The 19,981-nt window shown below is 40.6% G+C and overlaps 1 protein-coding gene and 1 long non-coding RNA gene across 5 annotated transcripts in view; one reads left to right on the top strand and one right to left on the bottom strand.

The window, feature by feature from the left end:
* Positions 1 to 19,981, bottom strand: part of LOC310696284 — an 87,925-nt gene that overhangs the window by 44,836 nt on the left and 23,108 nt on the right. The gene's annotated exons all lie outside the window — the stretch shown is intronic.
* On the top strand, positions 543 to 19,855 carry CASP2 (caspase 2). 4 transcript variants are annotated; one of them, XM_083481536.1, is made up of 12 exons: positions 708 to 834; positions 3,475 to 3,574; positions 3,810 to 3,960; positions 6,626 to 6,793; positions 7,201 to 7,282; positions 10,149 to 10,243; positions 10,992 to 11,168; positions 11,934 to 12,062; positions 12,419 to 12,509; positions 15,763 to 15,912; positions 16,072 to 16,181; positions 17,664 to 19,855. In XM_083481536.1, exons 3-12 carry the CDS (start codon positions 3,811 to 3,813, stop codon positions 17,796 to 17,798), a joined length of 1,287 nt encoding a protein of 428 aa, XP_083337662.1. In that variant the 5' UTR covers positions 708 to 834; positions 3,475 to 3,574; position 3,810; the 3' UTR covers positions 17,799 to 19,855. The 4 variants fall into 4 exon arrangements, with proteins under 4 accessions (XP_083337663.1, XP_083337661.1, XP_083337662.1 ...); XM_083481534.1 differs by having other exon boundaries at positions 709 to 834; positions 10,146 to 10,243; XM_083481537.1 differs by lacking the exon at positions 3,475 to 3,574 and having other exon boundaries at positions 543 to 834.

Genomic DNA, 19,981 nt, shown 5'->3' on the forward strand with positions numbered 1-19,981 from the left:
CTGGGATTTGACCAGAAAACAGCAACCCTGTCACGTATACAGCTTCTTGAACATTGAGGGCAGCCGGGGACAGTGTGAACTAAATAAAATGTGCATGGATTCTTTATTTTTTTAAATGGATTGATATTATTTCTAATTGTTTCTAATATGCATTTTTTTTTGAACCGTTGTACTTTAAGTGATCACAAGAGATGTGAACCGCTTTGGGCACAATTTTGTGGAAAAGTGGCATACAAATAATCAGAGGATGATGATATTGCAAGTCCTCTTTTTTAAAATTAACGAGCTAGCTAGCTAGCTAGCTGAGAACTACTATTGAAATTGCTTTATTCTTTTAAATAAAAAACCATCACCGCCATCCTCATGGGACTGAAGACAGAATGTAAGGTCGGGCAGACTGTTGGGGGGGGGAATAAGGGAGACCACGGCAGGTGGAAGCACGCCTGCGCAGTAGAGGCCAGCGGACGGACCCAGCGGAATAAAGAGAAATGCACGCATGCGCCCCACAATAGGCGGGTTCTGGTTAGTTTTGTTGAGGTATCGAGGCGTGCGGGGGAAGAGACTGGCCAAGCGAGTGGGTTGGAATGCGCGCGCATTCGCTCTCATAGTCCCGCCCGTCCTGCGCAGGCGCCCCAACCTAGTTGCAGCCACGTGATCGGGAATAGTTCCTCCTCCTCCTCCTCCTCTCGCCCCCCTCCTCCTCCCCACCCCCCGTCTTGTTACTTGCAGGCCGTTGGAGGAAGGAGGAATTTTAGGCGGGAAAAACTGCGCCTCCTGCCTCGCGCCCCCGCGGCCTACCGCGCGCCGGGAAGCGCCAGGCGACGGCGGAGGCGAGTGAGTGGCTTTTGCTCTTCTTCGCGGTTCGCTGAGGCAGCAGGGGCCGGGCGGGGCGGGGCGGGGAAGCGGGGCGAGAGGGAGCTGGACGGGGCCGAAGCCCCTCAAGGGAGGAGTGGAGGCGGGGGGATGGGAGAGGCCTCTGGCGGCAGAGCCCCAGGCGGGAAGCCGCTTTTGCTGAGGGGAAAGAGGTTTGACGGAGCCGCGCATCCTGCCAGGGCCCCTTCAGCGTTTCCTCCCTGGCACTTTCCTCCCTCCCCCGACATCCCCGCCTCTTTCCATCGCTCCTAAAATATTATATAATGCAGTGACTCCGCAGAGCCACGAATAAATAATGCTTGGCCTTTATATAACGCGGTTTTTTTAATTGTTCAAAGCGTTTCAGGTATAATTGATCCGTCTCACGGCAGTTTAATGGGCGAGCTGTGAACTGATGGTAGTTTTGGTGTGGCTTGCAAGTATAAAATTCAGGTGGAGAAAGACAAGGCAGGGGTGTGAACTTAAAATAAATTTTTTTTGGGGAGGGCTAGGCCAGCCCTGCGCAGCATAATCGATGATGAGATGTGGCAAATGCACACCATTTGACACATTCACACCCTCCAGCACATCAACGCTGGAGGGACCTGGCCCCCTCAAATGTTTTATTGGAGGGGGCTTAAGGGACCTCGACCCCCAGTAGTTGGCTCCTACCATCACAGCGACACAGGTGGCGCTGTGGGTTAAACCACAGAGCCTAGAACTTGCTGATCGGAAGGTTGGCGGTTCCAATCCTTGGAACAGAGTGAGCTCCCGTTGCTCGGTCCCTGCTCCTGCCAACCTGGCAGTTCGAAAGCATGTCAAGTGCAAGCAGATAAATAGGTACCGCTCCAGCGGGAAGGTAAACAGTGTTTCCGTGCGCTGCTCTGGTTTGCCAGAAGCGGCTTCGTCATGCTGGCCGCATGACCCAGAAGCTGTCTGTGGGCAAATGCCGGCTCCCTCAGCCAGTAAAGCGAGATGAGCGCCGCAACCCCAGAGTCGTCTGCGACTGGACCTAATGGTCAGTGGTACCTTTACCTTTACCATCACAGAATTGTAGAGTTGGAAGGGATTCCCACGAGTCATCTAGTCCAATAGTTTTAGAAGGGACACAGCTATAGGGGTTATTGTGAGTGTCTGCACTTCAGAATTTACCAGTACACTGGAGGTTTAAACTGTTCTTAAAAACACCCAGCTTTTCCCAAGTGTCCAAATCGGTTTACATCACCATGTGAGAAGGTGATTTCTAGTGTGCACCTGTGGAAATATATTGGGAAATTGAATATTATTTATTAGACTGTTATCCTCCAAATGAATTCAAGGTGTCCAAACAACATCAAAATTAAAATACAAACATCTTAACAGTTAAAATGCATTTCAGCAGCATGAGAAATCAAGATATACCATATTTACTTGAGTCTAATGTGCCATTGAATCAAATGCACACCTCAATTTTTGCAACGTAATTTGGCCCAAAAAGGTGAGCATTAGATTCAAGTAAATACAGTAGATTTATATTGAATAAAAGTCAAAAGAACTACTATGTTGCAGTAACTATGTATAAACAAAGTATCTCTGTTCAGCATGCAGTGTATATAATACAGTATTTTGTTATGGCCATTCTAGTGTTTATAAAACCGATGGTTTTGTTTATTGCAGAATTGAACTGAGGAAATAATATAGCAATCTTTCCCAGTTTGCATCTGTATTAGACTTGGTTTTAGTTGTTTTAATTTTATTGATTGTGTGTTTGCCTCCTTGTGCTTCTTTGGGAGGAAGGGCACGCTATAAATTTAATAAGTAAATAAATTACTTTCCCACAAACTTTGAAATTGTTACCTTTCAGCATAGACATTTTAAAATTCTTTCTGAATTCCATAATTTGTGAGCCACTACTGAGCTGTGACTGTTTTCAGTGTAAGGCTGATGTTTAGGAAACACTGGTCTAGAAAGCAATCCAATGTTTTTGGAAGATGAGAAAGTTAGAGCTGGTGACCTATAATTTTGGTCAATAAAATATGGCAGGGCAGAGCAATACGCTTGCCTACAAATTTTTAAAAACTTTTTTGCAACTATATCTTTGTTGTTGTTTTTCACTGGAAAACCTTTTCCATTTGGAATAAAATAACACTATATATTATATAGATGTAAATAATTTCTTAGAAATCTGAGTGGAGTATAAATAATACAGATATTTCTTTGTGTAGTCTATAGAAAAGCTCAAATAATAGCATGAGCAAATACTTCAATTCTTTGTTGGATTCAAAGTAATTGTTGGGTCCTTTGCCCATATCTTACAGTAATTTTCTCTATAGGCTTATTCAGTAGTCATCAATGGCCTCTGTACAGAAAACATTTGTATTATGATTTTTATCAGTTGCAGTCCAGGGACAGAAAAGCTGCTAGATCTGCATTAGCTGTATGTTTGCCAGAATCCCTAATTCAAAATACTGTTTTTACAAAATTTCAAGAATAGGCAGCCCACTATTCTTATGAATATAATTCATACAAAGGAAATTTACAAACAGGGCAGCTCTTTTTTCTAACTGATGTTATTTCTAACTCCTACACACTCCCACCGGGCTATTGGCGTGATCACAAAAGTTCTTGTTTTCCTTCTTCCAGCCAGCAGATCCTTCCAGCCAGCAGATATTTGTTGGATATTGCTGATGCAAAACTGTAATTAGGGAGAGAGGAAAGAATGTTCAGGAATCACTAAAAAAAGGTGTGTGTTCTTTACTAAAAGATCTGTGTAATAGAATAAACAAGTGTTTCACAGCTAGTTTTCTTTTCATTCAGAATTCCCCATGATACCCCTCTTCCATTTACCAGACAAAATCCTATGTTCCTAAGAATTCATAATGGAAACACTCAAGTTTCACTCCTCATTTGGTGTATGGTTAATGTGAAAACGTGTTCCAGTAGATTGTTAGAAGACAAAGGATTTTTATCTCTTCTAGGATGCTGGGCGCATGTGGCATGCAGAAATGTCACCAAGAGGCTCTGAAAAAGAATCGTGTTTCCCTAGCAAAGCAGCTAGTTTTGAAGGAACTGATGGAACACCTCATAGAAAAGGATGTGATCACTGAAGCAATGATGGAGATGATACAGGTACAATTACTCTTGTCAGCAACTGGAATTAAAAGTTTAATTATCCAAAATTATCGTTGCTGTTTATGCTTCTAAGTGCTGCAATTATTCCTGTGTGTCAAATGAGATCAGTAGTATTCGGTAGCAAATAACTAGATAAAACAAATGTCATAGACTAAGACTGGTAATTAGGGATGGGCAGATCTATCTATTTCCAGTCCATTTCCCATGTGTACATTTAGAAGTCCATTCTGTCTGCAGTTTTCTTTTCAATTCAGTTTTTGGTACGCATCTTAAATATGCATACTTTATTTGCCTTGTTCTATGTTTTTGAAACGGAAAACCATACCACAAAATTGGAGAAGTGCAAAAACCAACCCCTGTATTATTCCAAGTGAAATCAGGGTAGTTTGCTTAACAATATGGACTGAGCTTCTTACTTGGTAAGAACTGCCTGCAAGTGACCTTTTTAACATGGAAAAGGGTTAGTACCCTCTGTTTTCAGACTCAGTGTGCTCCAAAAGACTTGGAAGGCCTTCTAAGAAAAATATATAGGGTAGGCTAATAACTTTCAAGGACATTTGTGAGGCTAGGCTAAAGAGCAAGAGAATGAACAGAAATGAGGCACTTGGCTAAGTTCTAAAAGCCCATGCTGGCATAAGTAATCAAACAGCTATTGATCCAAGCACCCCTTTTGTCACTTATGTCTCAGTAGCTCCTAAAAGTTAACTTTTTAAAACAAGTGTTTGCATTACAGAGCATCATGCCTCTTAAAACACTGGGTGCTATTGAAGTATTCCCACTCTATCATCTTCTTCTCTGTTTGCAGGAGTCCAGCTGTGTTGTTGGATGATGCAGACTTAACCAATAAATTGAAATAATGTAGAATGCTGGAAAGGGAAATAATTTTTCCAGTTCCCAAGCTGTGAGGCAGACTTTTCCAGTAATAAATCACAAACATTTTTATTTCTATGTATTTCTAAAGAACCAATATTTTAATACAAATGTATGTTAAACTATCAAGGGGATGCCAACTTCTTTGTATGTGAATCTGTGTTAGAAACTGAGATATGAAAGCTAGGAGCTAAATGGCACCTTAAACCTAGGTTATGGGCACAATTTATTTAGACACACTTTTTTATAACAAGAATACAAAGCTGACTGAATGAACCACAGCTAAAATCTTATGTTCATTTTTCACATGGTCTAGTCCTCATCCGAAGACTGCAAAAAATAAAGCCATGCTTCCCCTGTCCACCCCCATAATATTCTTAAGAGGATCTCTTCTCCAGTCTTCAGAGTGGCTGGAAGTGGGGAGGCAGAAGAAGGTCCTCCTTTCTGTCCACTGTGCAGCTTTAATCTGAAATCATAGGCACAGTACTGTACTACGCCCAGAGCTCAGACATTGCTTGTGCTAATGAAATTCTCTGTTGCAAAATGTGCCTAGAACAATGGGAGTTTCGAACACTGGTGTGAATAAATGTGTAAAGTGTGATTGTCTGATTCACCCTGAGTAACGTTATATAGGGGTTTTTTTTAGCAGCTGCTCTGTGTTTTGCGTAACATGACTTGGCCAGGCGTTATGTCTTGGGTATGGCAGATATATGCAAAAAGACATATAACCAAACCAGCCCTCTTGTGAGAACCTCCCAAAGCCCAGTAAGCAAGGCAGAGAGCTTAAGAGCTCTTTCTGTGCTGGTGCAAAAGGAGCTTTTATGCTCCTTGCCTTATGTGCAGTTTGCGGGATTTCAGCTGGCCATCTTACAACCATGTAGGCTTGAAATCACACAAGTTAATCGCGTGCAAGATGTGATTGTTCCGTGATGTAAAATATTTAATCCTCCCTGTGCAAGTTCCTTGGAGGTTTCCGTACAGGGTTGCTATATGGGAGACAAAAGGAGGAAAGAATAGTGAAATTGAATATATTTATTAAATGTATGTTAACATTTGCATGATTCCATTCTTTCAAATTAGGCAGCAATCCTAGTATACACACTAAGGAGTTCTAGATATTGGTAGGTAGCCGTGTTGGTCTGCTGTAGTCAAAGCAAAATTTTTTAAAAAAATCCTTCCAGTAGCACCTTAAAGACAACTAAGTTTGTTATTGATATGAGCTTTCATGTACATGCACACTTCTTAAGATACGCTGAAAGAGAAGTCACCAGACCTTTATATAATAGTAAGAGAGTGGGAAGGGGTATTACTCAGAACGGTGGTGGGAATGGGTGATTGGCTGAAAGGTGTGGTAAACCAGTTGACGACTGCAATTGGTCTTACAGGAAAAAGGAAGGGGTGAGATGGCCAAAAATAGCTTTATCATGTATAGTGAGATAAGAATCCAATGTCTCTATTCAGATCAGGTCTCTCCATGGTTTTGAGTCTGGTAATAAGTTGTAATTCAGCAACTTCTCCTTCCAGTCTATTTCTGAAATTCTTTTGTAATATTACAGCTACTTTGAGATCTTGTATAGAATGTCCTGGGAGACTGAAGTGTTCTCCTACTGGCTTCTCTGTCTTGTGATTCCTGATGTCAGAAACTAAGGAGTGAGATTCATTAAACTCAGTGAGAGTTGCTTCTGAGTAGATATGTACAGGATTGCCAGGGTGAAAGCTCCATAGGAACGATGTTGGTTCACCTATCCAATTCAGTGATCTTTTAACATGTTTGGTTTTTTTCTGAATTCAGGGCAAGTCTGGAAGTTTTAGCCAAAACATAGAATTCTTGAACCTGCTCCCAAAGAGGGGTCCCAAAGCCTTCTCAGCTTTCTGTGAAGCTTTACAAGAAACCAAACAGCAGCACTTAGTGGAAATGCTCCTGAGCACCATTCCCAGCCATAGCAACGGGAATGCAAGGGTAAGGAAGGATCAAATAAAAATGGGGTGGGGGACCCCATATTAGTTTAGTGATCTCCTGTTGTCCTCTCCATGCTCCTGAATACCCTCACTTCTATTTTTGTTGTTATGCTGGAGTGGCACATGATTCCAGTGGTGTTTTATATGATAATTATTTTGGGGGGATGTGTGTCGGGAGGGGGAGTAAATACATTTACACACCTGGCTTGAAACGAATATTCCCCAAAAGAGGACCAGGAATCCTAACTTCAATAGATATACACTTACATGTGTCTTATCTTTTCTGTGCTTTGTGTAAAGACTACCTAGGATGATTGGTGTGTGTATAGATACCCAGTAGACAGAAGGTGGTTCTTTTCCTTTACATCTCTGTATTTCTGTTTAATAATGCTGTGTGGACTCTTTCAGCTGAATTCTGGCTATGAGGAAAAGCTGCCATTTCCTATATCTGAATCAGAAATCTCTCAAAAAAGGCCACGGTGGCAACTTGGTAAGTTTAATTTTGTGAAATTTGACTATTGCAATTGTAATGGCTAAAAACTTCCTTTTGTTGTTTACTAGCATTCTATTTAATCTGACACACAAAGAACAAAAGAAAGAAGATTTCTGTTGTGTGGGTAGGAAAATGCATGTGGATTTTCCAGTATTGCCTTTGGTTAAGAAAAGATCAAGCATTTTTGTTAGGTAAGAGCAAGCCTGAAAACATTTAGCCCCAAGGAGCTATTTTTTAAATATATTAATAACAAAAGTCAGAGATCAGTGTGCAAGGCTTTTGTAATCCAAAATAGATTTCCACCACCTTTGCTTTTGTTATGGCAGCCACATGGTGGTGGTGCTGCTTTATTTGTTTGGAATATTTATATATTCCTCCCTCATAAAGGCTATATTTAGTAGTTGGATACTATAGGATACTTTGAAAATTGCCAGAATGTGTCCACTGATGAAATGCTATTTTTGCTTGAAATATCTATTTGAGCCAAGAATAATGTGTAGAAAAGATAGTATATATGAAATCACATAAAGATAGGCAACTTGTGGCCTATTTTTTTCAGACTCAGCCTATGAAACAATATTATCTGACCAAATGCAGCCTTCAAAATTGTAATGAAAGGTTGCCTGCAATTCCATTTATAAGGAGAAATTCCCACTTTAATATTACACTTGTTTCTTTGTTTTGGATGTTATGCTCCAAACTGTAGTTGCTTTCTTTTGTGGTGTAGTTGCTTTTGGGACCTGGGGGCACATTCAGAAATGTAATAAACTGTTGTGAGCACCACAAAATGCCCAATTGGTGTTGCTCAGAAATGAGCCAAACACACATAAGAAAGACAAATAAACAGACAAAAAAGTTGGCTCTTCACCTACCACCCCAACAACAAAGCTAAAAAAGCACAATTTTTTAAATTAAAAATTGTTCAAAACTGGGAGAGGCAAGAGGCTTTGGGGTGCAATGGGGGGCTTTGGGGTGCCATGAGCGCACCATTTTGGGGACGCAGGTTGCTTGGAAAATAAATGCTGCAAAGGGCTCTTGTATTTTCCTCTTGTTTTACTTGTATCTCATGCATATCGTTCATGGCCAGACTTCTTTGAGGGAAATTGTTTTCTCCCTATATATTTTGAAGGGACAGAGATATATTTTAAATAAATTAGATATAAATAAAATTAAAGAGAAGAATGTGCCTGAGATTCACATCTCCATAACAGAAATACTTAAAACTAGGTGACATGTGTTTTTAATAAAACATGGCTAGGATGTGTGGCAAATTGTATTTCAGTCCCCAGACTATTGTTTTCAGAACGGTGGCTCTTAAGAATACAATATATTGACTATAACGTTCTTATATTTTCCATGCAAAAAGCTGGCCTACTTTTTACATCCAAATTTTATGGCCAGGTCTCTTGGTTTCAGTTGCATCCTGCTGATCTTCTAAATTGCAAACTGTTTTATTATTAACTAGCAGCCAAATAAATTATTCAGTATATGCGTTTTTTATCCATGACTATTAACAATAGCTGTAACACAGAAATAATCACAAAACTATAATTGGTTGCCATTAGTCATTATATTTGGCAGGTTGCACAGGGCAAGGTGCCTAGACTTGAGCAAGTCATAGGAGTTTAACTTATGTATTAACCAGCTATGGCGAACCAGTGGCCCTCCAGATGTTACAGTGGTGCCTCGCAAGACGAAAAGAATCCGTTCTGTGATTCTCTTCGTCTAGCAGTTTTTTCGTCTTGCGAAGCAAGCCCATTGACGGATTAGCGCTATTAGCGGCTTTTAGCGGCTTATCGGCTTATCGGATCAGCTGATAAGTGGCTTAACGACTTAGAAAATTGGGGGGGGGGGAGGAAAAACCCCCCGCAGGAACTAGCAAGACATTTTTGTCTTGCGAAGCAAGCCCATAGGAGATTCGTTTTGCGAAGCACCTCCAAAACGGAAAACTCTTTCGTCTAGCAAGTTTTCCGTCTTGCGAGGCATTCGTCTTGCGGGGCACCACTGTATTAGGGTCCAACTCCCATCAACCCCAGCCAACATGGGTTATGGTCACAGAGGATGGGTGCTGTAATCCAAGAACATTTGGTGGGTTTTTCTAAAACGTGGCTCTGTCTGTGTTTCACTGGTAGCCTCAACCCTTTCTCTCCTTGATATAGTCCCAACAAATGCCTATTTGAAGTTGCTACTTCCACTTCAAAGAAATGCTCCATTGGTGTCAATGGGGGCTTCCCTTGAAATGTAGAAAGCAGCATCAGAGAGGCTATTTTTGTTAGCACCATAGTAGGGAGAGAATTAGAGAATTGTAGAGATGGAAGGGAACACCAGGACCACCTAGTCTAACCCCTTCAGTATTGGAATATTTTGCTCAACATGGGGCTTGAACCCACAACCCTGAGATTAAAGGGCTGCATGCTCTACCAACTGAACTATCCCTCAGAGCTAGAAAGTAAATTTGCCTACTCCATCTCCACTGCCATGAGGCTTCTGCAGCTCCCCTGCAAATGCTGCCTTCATAACAAAAAATGCACACTAATTACATTCATACACTTTATATCAAGTCTGATTTAATCCTAAGATTCTCCCCACTTAATTAATTAATATACACATATGTTCTAAATATCACAAAAAGTGGTGTTTTAAAAAGCTACATAAACATGCATTTGATTTGCAATCATTTTGATCTCTTTACTGTAACTGGGAAGTCCATTCTGGACTTACTCCTCCGGTGCTTAAAAAATTGGCGGGTTATATTATTAATCTGGTATCCCTAAATAGTTGTAAATGCCAAGTTTACACCTGCACAGAAGTTATTTTGTTGCTGAGCCACTTACATTTTGGTTGTTGGCCTGTGTCTCAGCAGAACCAGTGGAGCATTCTTTGGATGATGGAGATGGTCCTCACTATCCTCAGGTGAAGCTATGCACCCCAGAATTCTATCATGAGCATGAGCACATGGTGAGTATCCAGAAGGGTGGAAGCTGAGTCCCCCCCCCCCAAACAAGCATTGGATGCTTTTATTGGTAATCTGCAGAAAGCCAGCTTCAAAATGTAAATGCCTGTTCAGGGGATGACACGTTTTTTACTTTCGCATGCAGTTCTATGAGCCACCTCAAACTGAAAAATAGAGGCAGGTGGTTTAATAAGTTTTATTTTGATGTGTGCTCTTTTAGATACCTGTATCATCTTCCCAAAGCCACTTACGTATTTTCCCAAGAGCTTATGCCATTTTGGACTTCTGTTGATTCTGAGTCCAGTTCTTAAAGTGTGATAGCATGAGTTCCATTGCAGTCATTTGATTTAAGTATCCTTCCCTTACAGTCTCTGCCGGGCATTCGCTTCTCACTGGTGCTTCTACCAGACTGGGACATTTTTTTCTAATTCCTTAGGCAAAAGAATAAAGTTCTTTTAAAATCATCATTAAATTTCTAATTGGAAATCCTGTACACTGATAGAAACAAATATGAAATTGTTTGAGCATTAGCATGAAACCTTACATTGCTGGGATTTTTCTGGCCATTAGCCTATAAATCCTTTTAAACTACAGTGTTTTTTCTGCTATAAATGTAAGGTGTCCTCTCCCTTTGTGTTTATTTATGTAGGTATGCAACAGGATTCTGACTGTCATGAATAAGTATCTTGTGATTTTGCTGCTTTGCATAATATACTAGGAATCTGGATCCATCAGGTTACCTGTTTTTCACAGGCATACAGGATGAAATCACACCCACGGGGCTTGGCACTGATACTTAGCAACGTGCATTTTAGCAGTGAGACGGACCTAGAGTTCCGTTCTGGTGGCAATGTTGACCAAACTGCCCTAGAAATGCTCTTCAGACATCTTGGGTACCAAGTGATGGTACGGCATGATCAGACTGCACAGGTGAGCCCTGAGAATGGAACAAGCATGATGAATGTCTGCATCCTGGAAGTCATTTTTATAATTGGCTCCTCACAATAAATTGGGTAACTGACATCATTTCTAATGTGAATCTGGGTATACTGGAGCAAGCATTTTATGTATACTAAAGATTGTATTTCCATGTAGAATTTTTATCTACTACTACCTAGATAGCATAATTTACTGTATTTTTATTAAGTACTTTATTTAGTTTGTTCATTCTCACAATTTTATTAGTAAATTCATTTATTTTAATGCATTTCACTTACATTACTCCCACACACGTTCAATAAAAATCTACAGAAAATTGCTTAGGTCAGTAACTTTGTTATAGTGATTAAATAACTTTGGTCCCCAGAATTGTAGAGGCTGGGCACAGCAACCAGAAGTTTCTCTCAGCCTTTGCCTAGACAGCCAGGGCCACTTGGGCTGTTTCTGCCATCAGGAATCTTCTACTTCCGACTCTGGAGTCAGTGGATGTGGTTAATGGAGGGAGGCCCCAGGCAGACTGGCTGGCTGGTTACAGAATTTTAGAAATTACTATCTCTGAATACTTGGATTAAACAGAATCTTAAAATTCTCTGGAAATTGGGTCCATGTTCAACCATTTTTGATAATTAATTAGCCCTCTTTGGCTCCCCATTAAGCTTGTTATTGGTACATGGCTTTGCTCTGTTAATTGTGCCTTTCCCACTTCTCTGGTATTTGCAGTTTCAGGGATTGCTGATTTTAGTTCTCTTTTCTCAGGAAATGCATAAGGAGTTGGAAAACTTTTCAAAGCTTCCAGTTCACCGAGATGTAGATTCCTGCATAGTATCACTTCTCTCACATGGCATAGAGGGTGGAGTCTATGGAGTGGATGGCATACTGCTTCAGGTAATTTACCTTTGTGGAGTCCTCCTTTGAGTAGGACGTGGTCATTTAAGGATGATGAAATTGGCAACCAGCTACTGGCAAATAAAGTTATAATAGATTCTGGCCTGAAGCAGAAATGAAGGTATTTCTAGAAGTTGGAAAGCAATTAATGGAAACATATAGGAGCAGAATGTATATTTGAATGATATTTAGAATATTGTGATTGCTTGCCTATTTCATTGCCACCCTTCAATATAAATATTCTCATGATGATTTACAGAATAACATATATAACAATTAAAAAGCATGATTCAGATAAAACTGGTTTAGCAGTTTTTTCTAACAAATGTTTACCGTGGGTTTGTTTTTTCCCCCAGCTGCAGGAGATTTTCAGGCTCTTTGATAATGCAAACTGCCCTAGGCTTCAGAATAAGCCCAAAATGTTCTTCATTCAAGCATGCCGGGGAGGTACGTAACCCAAGGAGAAGGGTATGGGGGTGGGGTTACCTGTGCTTCACAAACATTCTCCATTCTACACAGCTTGCGCTCAACTCTCCTCTTTGCTTCTCTCAGGTATAAGCGGAACCCACATTCACCTCCCTGCCTTGCTGTTGCCACTACCTCTCTCTGTAAGTGCTTCTCACTCTGCATGGCATGTGGTCAGCAGATTGCAGACCCTGCAGCACCGTGACAAAGGGGAGCTTTGTAATAATTCCCATATCTTGCATGTGTTGTGTGGGGCGGTTAGCCACACTAATCATAACCCAGCATGGAGATTTTACCTGCGTCCTGGAACTTTATCACATTTGCTCTTTGGTCTGGACTATAGATTTCCCTATCTTTTCTGGATTTGGGGGAAATGAAAAAAGCAGCAGTCCGAGGGCCAGTAACCCACCTTCCATAACACCATAACATAAAACAAGCACTATGAATTCCTTTGAAGAGAGATTCCATTGAAAAACTCTTTTATGAAGTTCCTTAAAATCAGATGGGGAACAGGGTCTTCGGCTGCATTTAGAACATGTACAAGAAAATTTAGACATTCAAAGCTCAATGTCACCGTCTTCAGTGACATGATCCTTCATGGAAGAAACTCTTAAGTCCATTGAAAGGAATTTTGGAAGAAAAGTACCAAGAAACACAAGAGGGGCATAAGTTTCTTGGCATAAACTTTCTAGCACATCTTCCAATTATACTGTGTTTTAAGAGACCGTAACTTGTATAGGAGATGATGGGAGATTCACAAAACAGGTTACTTTCCTTAGCCATTTGAGGCCATGCTGGAACATAAGCCTACAAGAAATGTAGCATTACTTCCCAGTAACCTTACTAATTCAAGCACAGGACCTTAATGAATCCTCCCCTTCAGCGAAGAAAAGGCTCCCAGAGTGGCTTCGAGTTCTTAAATGTAATAAAACTAACATGTACACGCACCACCTCTTTTCTACCTTGCTCCAAGCTTGTGCTTTTCTTTCTTAATTGCCTCCTTCACATTTTATTTCCTTCACCGCCTGCCCCGCCAGCAAATGTCACTACAAGTGCCTCTGGGGCTAATGTTCTCCCAGTTGTTTTTCTGGTCTGAGAGAGAAGGAAGAGGGGTCAGTTTGCTCTTAATGCTCCTTTTAAAACACCACTCTGCTCGACTTTGACCTGCTCAAATTATGCAAGAAGCGATCCCAAAATGGTGTATTCAATGGGACTGAGACACCCAGAAGTGGGATTTAGGCCTTCCAAGTTAACAATCACATTTCCAACTGTGGATTATCCGTCTTTAAGAAATTCTTAACATAGAAGCTTAAGTTCTTCCAAAATTCAGTTCTTATGCCTCTGCTTGGTGGCTTCAGCAAGCAGTTCAAAACTGAATAAGCCTGTCTGGATGGGCTAAACCAAATGAAGCTTTTGCAACATATTTGTGCTCGAGGCAGGCCTAGTTGTTTTTTTTAAAAAATCTATAGACACTATAAAACCATTATGACCTGGAGATCCTTTGCACAGTATGCTTGGAGTGCATATATAGACTATATAGTCCAACTCCAACTTCTGAATAGAAAATGGTTTGAAGAGGTGAACAGTTCAGCTGATAAGAGAAGTAATGAAAAACAGAAGCCATTCCTTTTCACCAACAGTTGAAAGTTATAGTCCTCCTTCATGCTTTTGTATTTTCCTTTTCAGTCTTACCTTGATAGTGAAAAAACAACACACAGGTTTTATTCTAAGAAACAAATGGAAAATTTATAGTATCCCGTGCTCATGAAGCTACCTTGAAGGTTCTGTCTGTCAGCCTTGTACCTACCAAATTAAATTTCCTCTAAGCAGAAACACTGTGGTCACTTATAGTTTTGCTAAATTTTGCTTAAACCTGAGTAGAGATCACTTTGATACAGGAGACTCAGGGCTATTCAGATGAGCTTTAAATCAGCAAAATTGAAAGAAATTAGTGTCTCGAAAATAAAGCAGAATTTCTGATCTTGAAAAAGGTTTTGGGCAGCAGTTTACCGTTTGGCGGTTTAATCCAATTTTGCACGTTCATTGCTGGTGGAATAAATTGTGAAAATACTTTGCAAGCATTATTTGATCAAACTTCATTTTGCTGGACATCATTAGAAACTAGCTTGAGGGTGTCACTGAGTCAGATCTTCCCTTCTCGCCATGCTTTTGATAATGATGATGATTTGAAGTTTTAAATATTAAAAGTCACAGTGGCTAATGCCTGTATATGTATAGATCTTACTAGACATGTTGGTGATGCTGCTCAAGAGCAAAAATATCTGTTCTCAGTCTTTCTTAAAATGGTTTTGTGTGTCTGATTTATTAGTTGGTGGATGCTTGATGTTTCCAAAGTTGTAATGCAATCCAAGAAGATTGTGCTGTTTGAAACCAGGCAGTTTTCATTCAAGTCTATCTAAAAAATGATCAAGGGCTCTGTCCTACATTTTTCTCATTCCTTTTATCACCTCTAACCTATGTATACACATCTTTTGTACAGTTTAAGAGGTATGGTGATTACAGAGGGGAAGCAGCTGGAACAACCTTTCCAAGATGTATAAATACTTTCTCTTCAGATTTTATTCCCAGATTTGCTTTGCCTCGGGTTTATACCCTTACTTAAATATGCTTAATAACCTTAGTGTTTTTTTTTCTTTTTTCTTGCTCTTCCTGAACATGTTGCTTTTTCCTATTTGCTTTGGCAAAATGTAGAAAGAACAAAGAGTCTGTAGCACTTTAAAGACTTAATAAATTAATTGTGACATAAACTTCCTTAGGCTGGAGTCCACTGCATCAGGTGCATGAAGTATTCTCAGTTGGTTAGTCTATGCCAATGGGGATATAATCAATGGGATTTTCCTCTTCTATGGCAGGTGATTCTCCAGGGGCTGATGGGGAAGGAGAAAGATAAGATGAAAACAGTTGGGATTCTTAAATCAGTGCCTGGCTTACACATGACTACTTTGGACATGAGTTCCCAGACTCAACCCCATGTGTACCAAGGGGGGGGTACTGGTGCTCTTTGATCATTTAATTACTGCAAGGTAGATAAGTGGTTAATAAGACTATTGTAGGCAAATTTGGTCATTGTTGCCAAAAGTAAGGAGGTCAGGGAATGTAGATGATGCTCAATAGTAAGCCCTTCTAATTGAACATACAATCAGAAATGTACCTTTAGAAAAGATGCTTGACGGAGGTGAGTGAAATTCCTGCCTTCTTGTTTTCTCTTTATTAGATGAGACAGACCGTGGAGTGGACCAAATAGATGGGAATGAGCGTGCTGACTCCCCAGGTTGCGAAGAAAGCGATGCCAACAAGAAAGAGAATCCCAAGTTGCGTCTTCCCACTTGCTCTGATATGATATGTGGCTATGCCTGTCTGAGAGGTATCTGGAATAGTACCATAAAGGTCTTTTTGTTATGTTATTTTAATGAACCGCTCAAAGGTGGTTTTACACCTTTGAACTGAGCTGCTGTTGGTGGATCATCTTGCTCTTGTCCCTCTTTTTCTACTTTGCATTGACTTTACTTACTTACTTACACAGGCACAGCTGCTATGAGAAACACCAAACGTGGGTCCTGGTATATAGAGGCTCTGACCTCTGTGTTTGCTGAAGATTCCAGAAATACGCATGTGGCTGACATGCTTGTAAAGGTGAGCTGGGATGCTGTGCTTCACTCTTGCTTCTCAACTAACTTCTAGAAGGTGCTGCACTCTTGAGATACTTGAGATACATTCTTGTTTAACTTTTGTTGGACCCCCTGTAGCATTACTGTTAGCTTTTGGGGCCTCTGGGAAGCAAAGTGCAACTTCTGCAAACAGACATTTGATATAATTTAGGGGTGTGCTGTCAAGAGAACAAGCTGGTCATCACACTCTTTTCCAACAACACAAGCGACGACTCTACACATGGACATCACCAGATGGGCAGCATCGAAATCAGATTGATTATATTCTCTGCAGCCAAAGATGGAGAAGCTCTATACAGTCAGCAAAAACAAGACCAGGAGCTGACTGTGGCTCAGATCATCAGCTTCTTATAGCAAAATTCAAGCTTAAACTGAAGAAAGTAGGAAAAACCACTGCGCCAGTAAGACACAATCTAAATCAAATCCCTTATGAATTCACAGTGGAAGTGAGGAACAGGTTTAAGGATTTAGATTTGGTGGACAGAGTGCCTGAAGAACTATGGGTGGAGGCTCGTAACATTCAGGAGGCAGCAACGGAAACCATCCCAATGAAAAGGAAATGCAAGAACGCAAAGTGGCTGTCCAATAAGGCCTTATAAATGGGGGGGGGGGGGAGAAGGCAAGCAAAATGCGAGAGAGATAGTGAAAGATACAGGAAATTGAATGCAGATTTCCAAAAAATAGCAAGGAGAGACAAGAGGGCCTTCTTAAACGAGCTATTCAAAGAAATAGAGGAAAACAATAGAATGGGAAAAACCAGAGATCTGTTCAAGAAAATTGGAGATATGAAAGGAACATTCCGTACAAAGATTACCATAATAAAGGACAAAAGTGGAAAGGACCTAACAGAAGCAGAAGACATCAAGAAGAGGTGGTAAGAATACACAGAGGAATTATACCAGAAAGATATGGAGGTCTTGTACACCCCAGGTGGTGTGGTTGCTGACCTTGAGCCAGACATCCTGGAGAGTGAAGTCAAAGCACTGCTAATAACAAGGCCAGTGGAAGTGATGATATTCCAGCTGAACTATTTTAAATTTTAAAAGATGATGCTGTTAAGGTGCTACACTCAATATGCCAGCAAGTTTGGAAAACTCAGCAGTGACCAGAGGATTGGAGAAGATCAGTCTACTTCCCAATCCCAAAGAAGAGCAGTGCGAAAGAATGCTCCAACTACCGCACAATTTCACTCATTTCACACGCTAGCAAGGTTATGCTTAAAATTCTACAAGGCAGGCTTAAGCAGAATGTGGACCGAGAACTCCCAGAAGTGCAAGCTGGATTTTGAAGGGGCAGTAGACCCAAAGTCTCGAGTAAACAAATATCCTGTCTGGTTTGAATTTCAGTAGAGCATCTGAACCAAGATAAAAAAATAAAATTATTCAAAAATGAATAATGTTTTAAATTTCTAAACCTTTCTTTTGCCTTTTGTTACCTTTCCATTTAGGTGAATGGAATGATCAAGCACCGAGAAGGTCATGCCCCAGGCACCGAGTTCCACCGCTGCAAGGAGATGTCAGAGTATTGTAGCACTCTTTGCCAGGACCTTTACTTGTTCCCAGGAATTAACTCTGTCATCTAAGGGGGCCCCTGCCCTTAAGGCCAAAGACCATGTAATACTCTGTGCCATAGGATGACCTCCTGTAGAGGTCTAGGGCTACTCTTCCCCTACAGCATTTCATATTGAAGGTAGGGGGCGTTAAGCTGTCCTGTTTAGGAAGCGGTTGACTGATGAACATATGATACTTGTTCTGTTGTTTCTAACAGTTTTTCTGATTTTATTGGGAATTTCATATGTTATCAGATATTGTGACCTACGGAAATTAGCATATAAATGTCTTTTAAGTTGATCATGCCTGGCTAAGCCAGCTTTCTTACTCACTGTGCAGCTTTTTTACTCATTGTGCATATTTCTCTAATATCACTTTTTCAGACAGACTTTGGCAACTTGTTGATGCTTGCCACCCAGTTCAGGGTTTGTAAGTGTAGTGTGTTTATGTGCCAACATTGAGGTTGATGGGGAGCACCTAGGTAGTGAGTATTTATCACAAACAGGAGTGTGAGAAATAGCATTCATAAAGCTTTTAAAAAACAAAAACAAAAAGCATGCTTTATAAATTGAATTTTGTTTTAAGACAGATTTGTGGGCAGCTAAGCAAATTTGGCAAAACCACTAGCTAAACTGAAAAGGAACCTTCTAAATAAATGAAGGACATGCAGACTAATAAAGACAGTTTGGAATATTTAGGCTAATGCTAAAGTCATTTCATATCTTTCATCACCCCCTTCCCCCCAAAAAAATAATGAATACACGTGCAATTTCTATTTTGCTAAAAAGATACCCCCCCCAAATCTGTTCTGCTTATTTTCACAAAGAAGTTGATAATTATTAGCACAAACTCACACCAGGACTTGGAAACAATTGAAACTGGTTTCCATTCCACAAGGTGTTTCTAATTATATAACAAGTTTGTCTTTTTGACTTCTGTTGTTGCAATTTCCATTATTCTCAATGGTAGCATACCCTGTGATGACTATTGTAGACTTGTAATTTTATTAAGAGATGTTTGCCTACACCGTATTTGCCTATATTTTCTGCCGACCCATCCCATGATTCCCTATTCATTGTGGGTGAAATTGATCCTCATTAGCAGAGGCATGGCTATAAGCCCCCCACCCCCCCCAGCTGCTCAGATGCCACACATGGCTTTTTAAGGGCAAATCTACACATTGGCAGAGTTAGGGAAATCATCTCTGCATGCCCAATTGCACATCTGCTTTGCTCCTCCCATTGTGTGAGCAAACAATTCAGGAAGTCTTCAGTTAATTATGCATTCTTTTCTCCAGTACTGTAATGGCCCCCTTTTGCGGGACCTGCCATTTTGGGAAACTCACTTGCAAAATGAGGACAACCCTCAAGAGCCAGTCTTATTTATATGTGCAAATGTATACTCCCAGTGGTGCAACAGTCCTGGCACCCAGTAGCCACAGGTGGTTAAAAGCCTGGACTTTTAACTGGTGCATATGTTTGCTGCAGAGGACAGGAAATGTTCTCTATTCCCTCTCCCCCCCCCTTTTTTTTTTAAGTTGCATGCCATACCTAAGTTTTGCTGTTACATTCTTGTATATTGTTGCCTTTTGGCATCCTAATAACCCTGCAGCCAAGGACTATATGGTAAACCAGCTGCCCTTGATCAGCCTTTATCATTCTCTTTTGCCTAAGATTTTGAAAAAATATTTTTATAGGATTTTGATATATATTTTTAAAAACAAACATAATGGTTAGGAAAATAACATGAGGCAGAATAATCTTACAAGAGGCCAGAAGCTTGGAAGGTCCGCTTGTCCTGCCCTAGTGCAGTTGAACTGCATACCACACCTGTTGAGCAGTAGCCATTTCAGGGCCAGTGAACAGCTCAGGGTGACAACTCAAAGGTTCTTTCCTCTTGAGTAAAAATAGAAAAAAACATGGGAGTCCTCTCTGGAAATTGGTGCTTGATAACTGTACTGTGTTAGTACAGACGTCTCCTCCTAGTTTGAGAAAGGAGAGGGCAGGTCTTTGTCACTGCCACTTTTTATAAACTTTGTATATAAACTATATCTCCATGTGCCAAAATAAAAAGTGATCTTGTTTTCTAACTGGCGTACTTTTTTTAAAAAAAAACCAATACGGAGGCATGGTCTCTTTCTCTATATCTGCAGTGCAACTAGGTTACAGAACAGGCCTTTTACCAAAGAGCACTGGTACAAAACATGATTGATTCT

Source organism: Podarcis liolepis, assembly GCF_965112155.1.
Source record: "Podarcis liolepis genome assembly, chromosome: 17".
Taxonomy (NCBI): domain Eukaryota; kingdom Metazoa; phylum Chordata; class Lepidosauria; order Squamata; family Lacertidae; genus Podarcis; species Podarcis liolepis.

Bases quoted from the DNA above. Each gene is read 5' to 3' on its own strand.
- CASP2 (XM_083481535.1), top strand. From the start codon at position 3,811: ATGCTGGGCGCATGTGGCATGCAGAAATGTCACCAAGAGGCTCTGAAA. The intron at 10,244-10,991 runs GTGAGTATCCAG...TGTTTTTCACAG, and splicing joins ATCATGAGCATGAGCACATG to GCATACAGGATGAAATCACA. The intron at 11,169-11,933 runs GTGAGCCCTGAG...CTCTTTTCTCAG, and splicing joins GGCATGATCAGACTGCACAG to GAAATGCATAAGGAGTTGGA.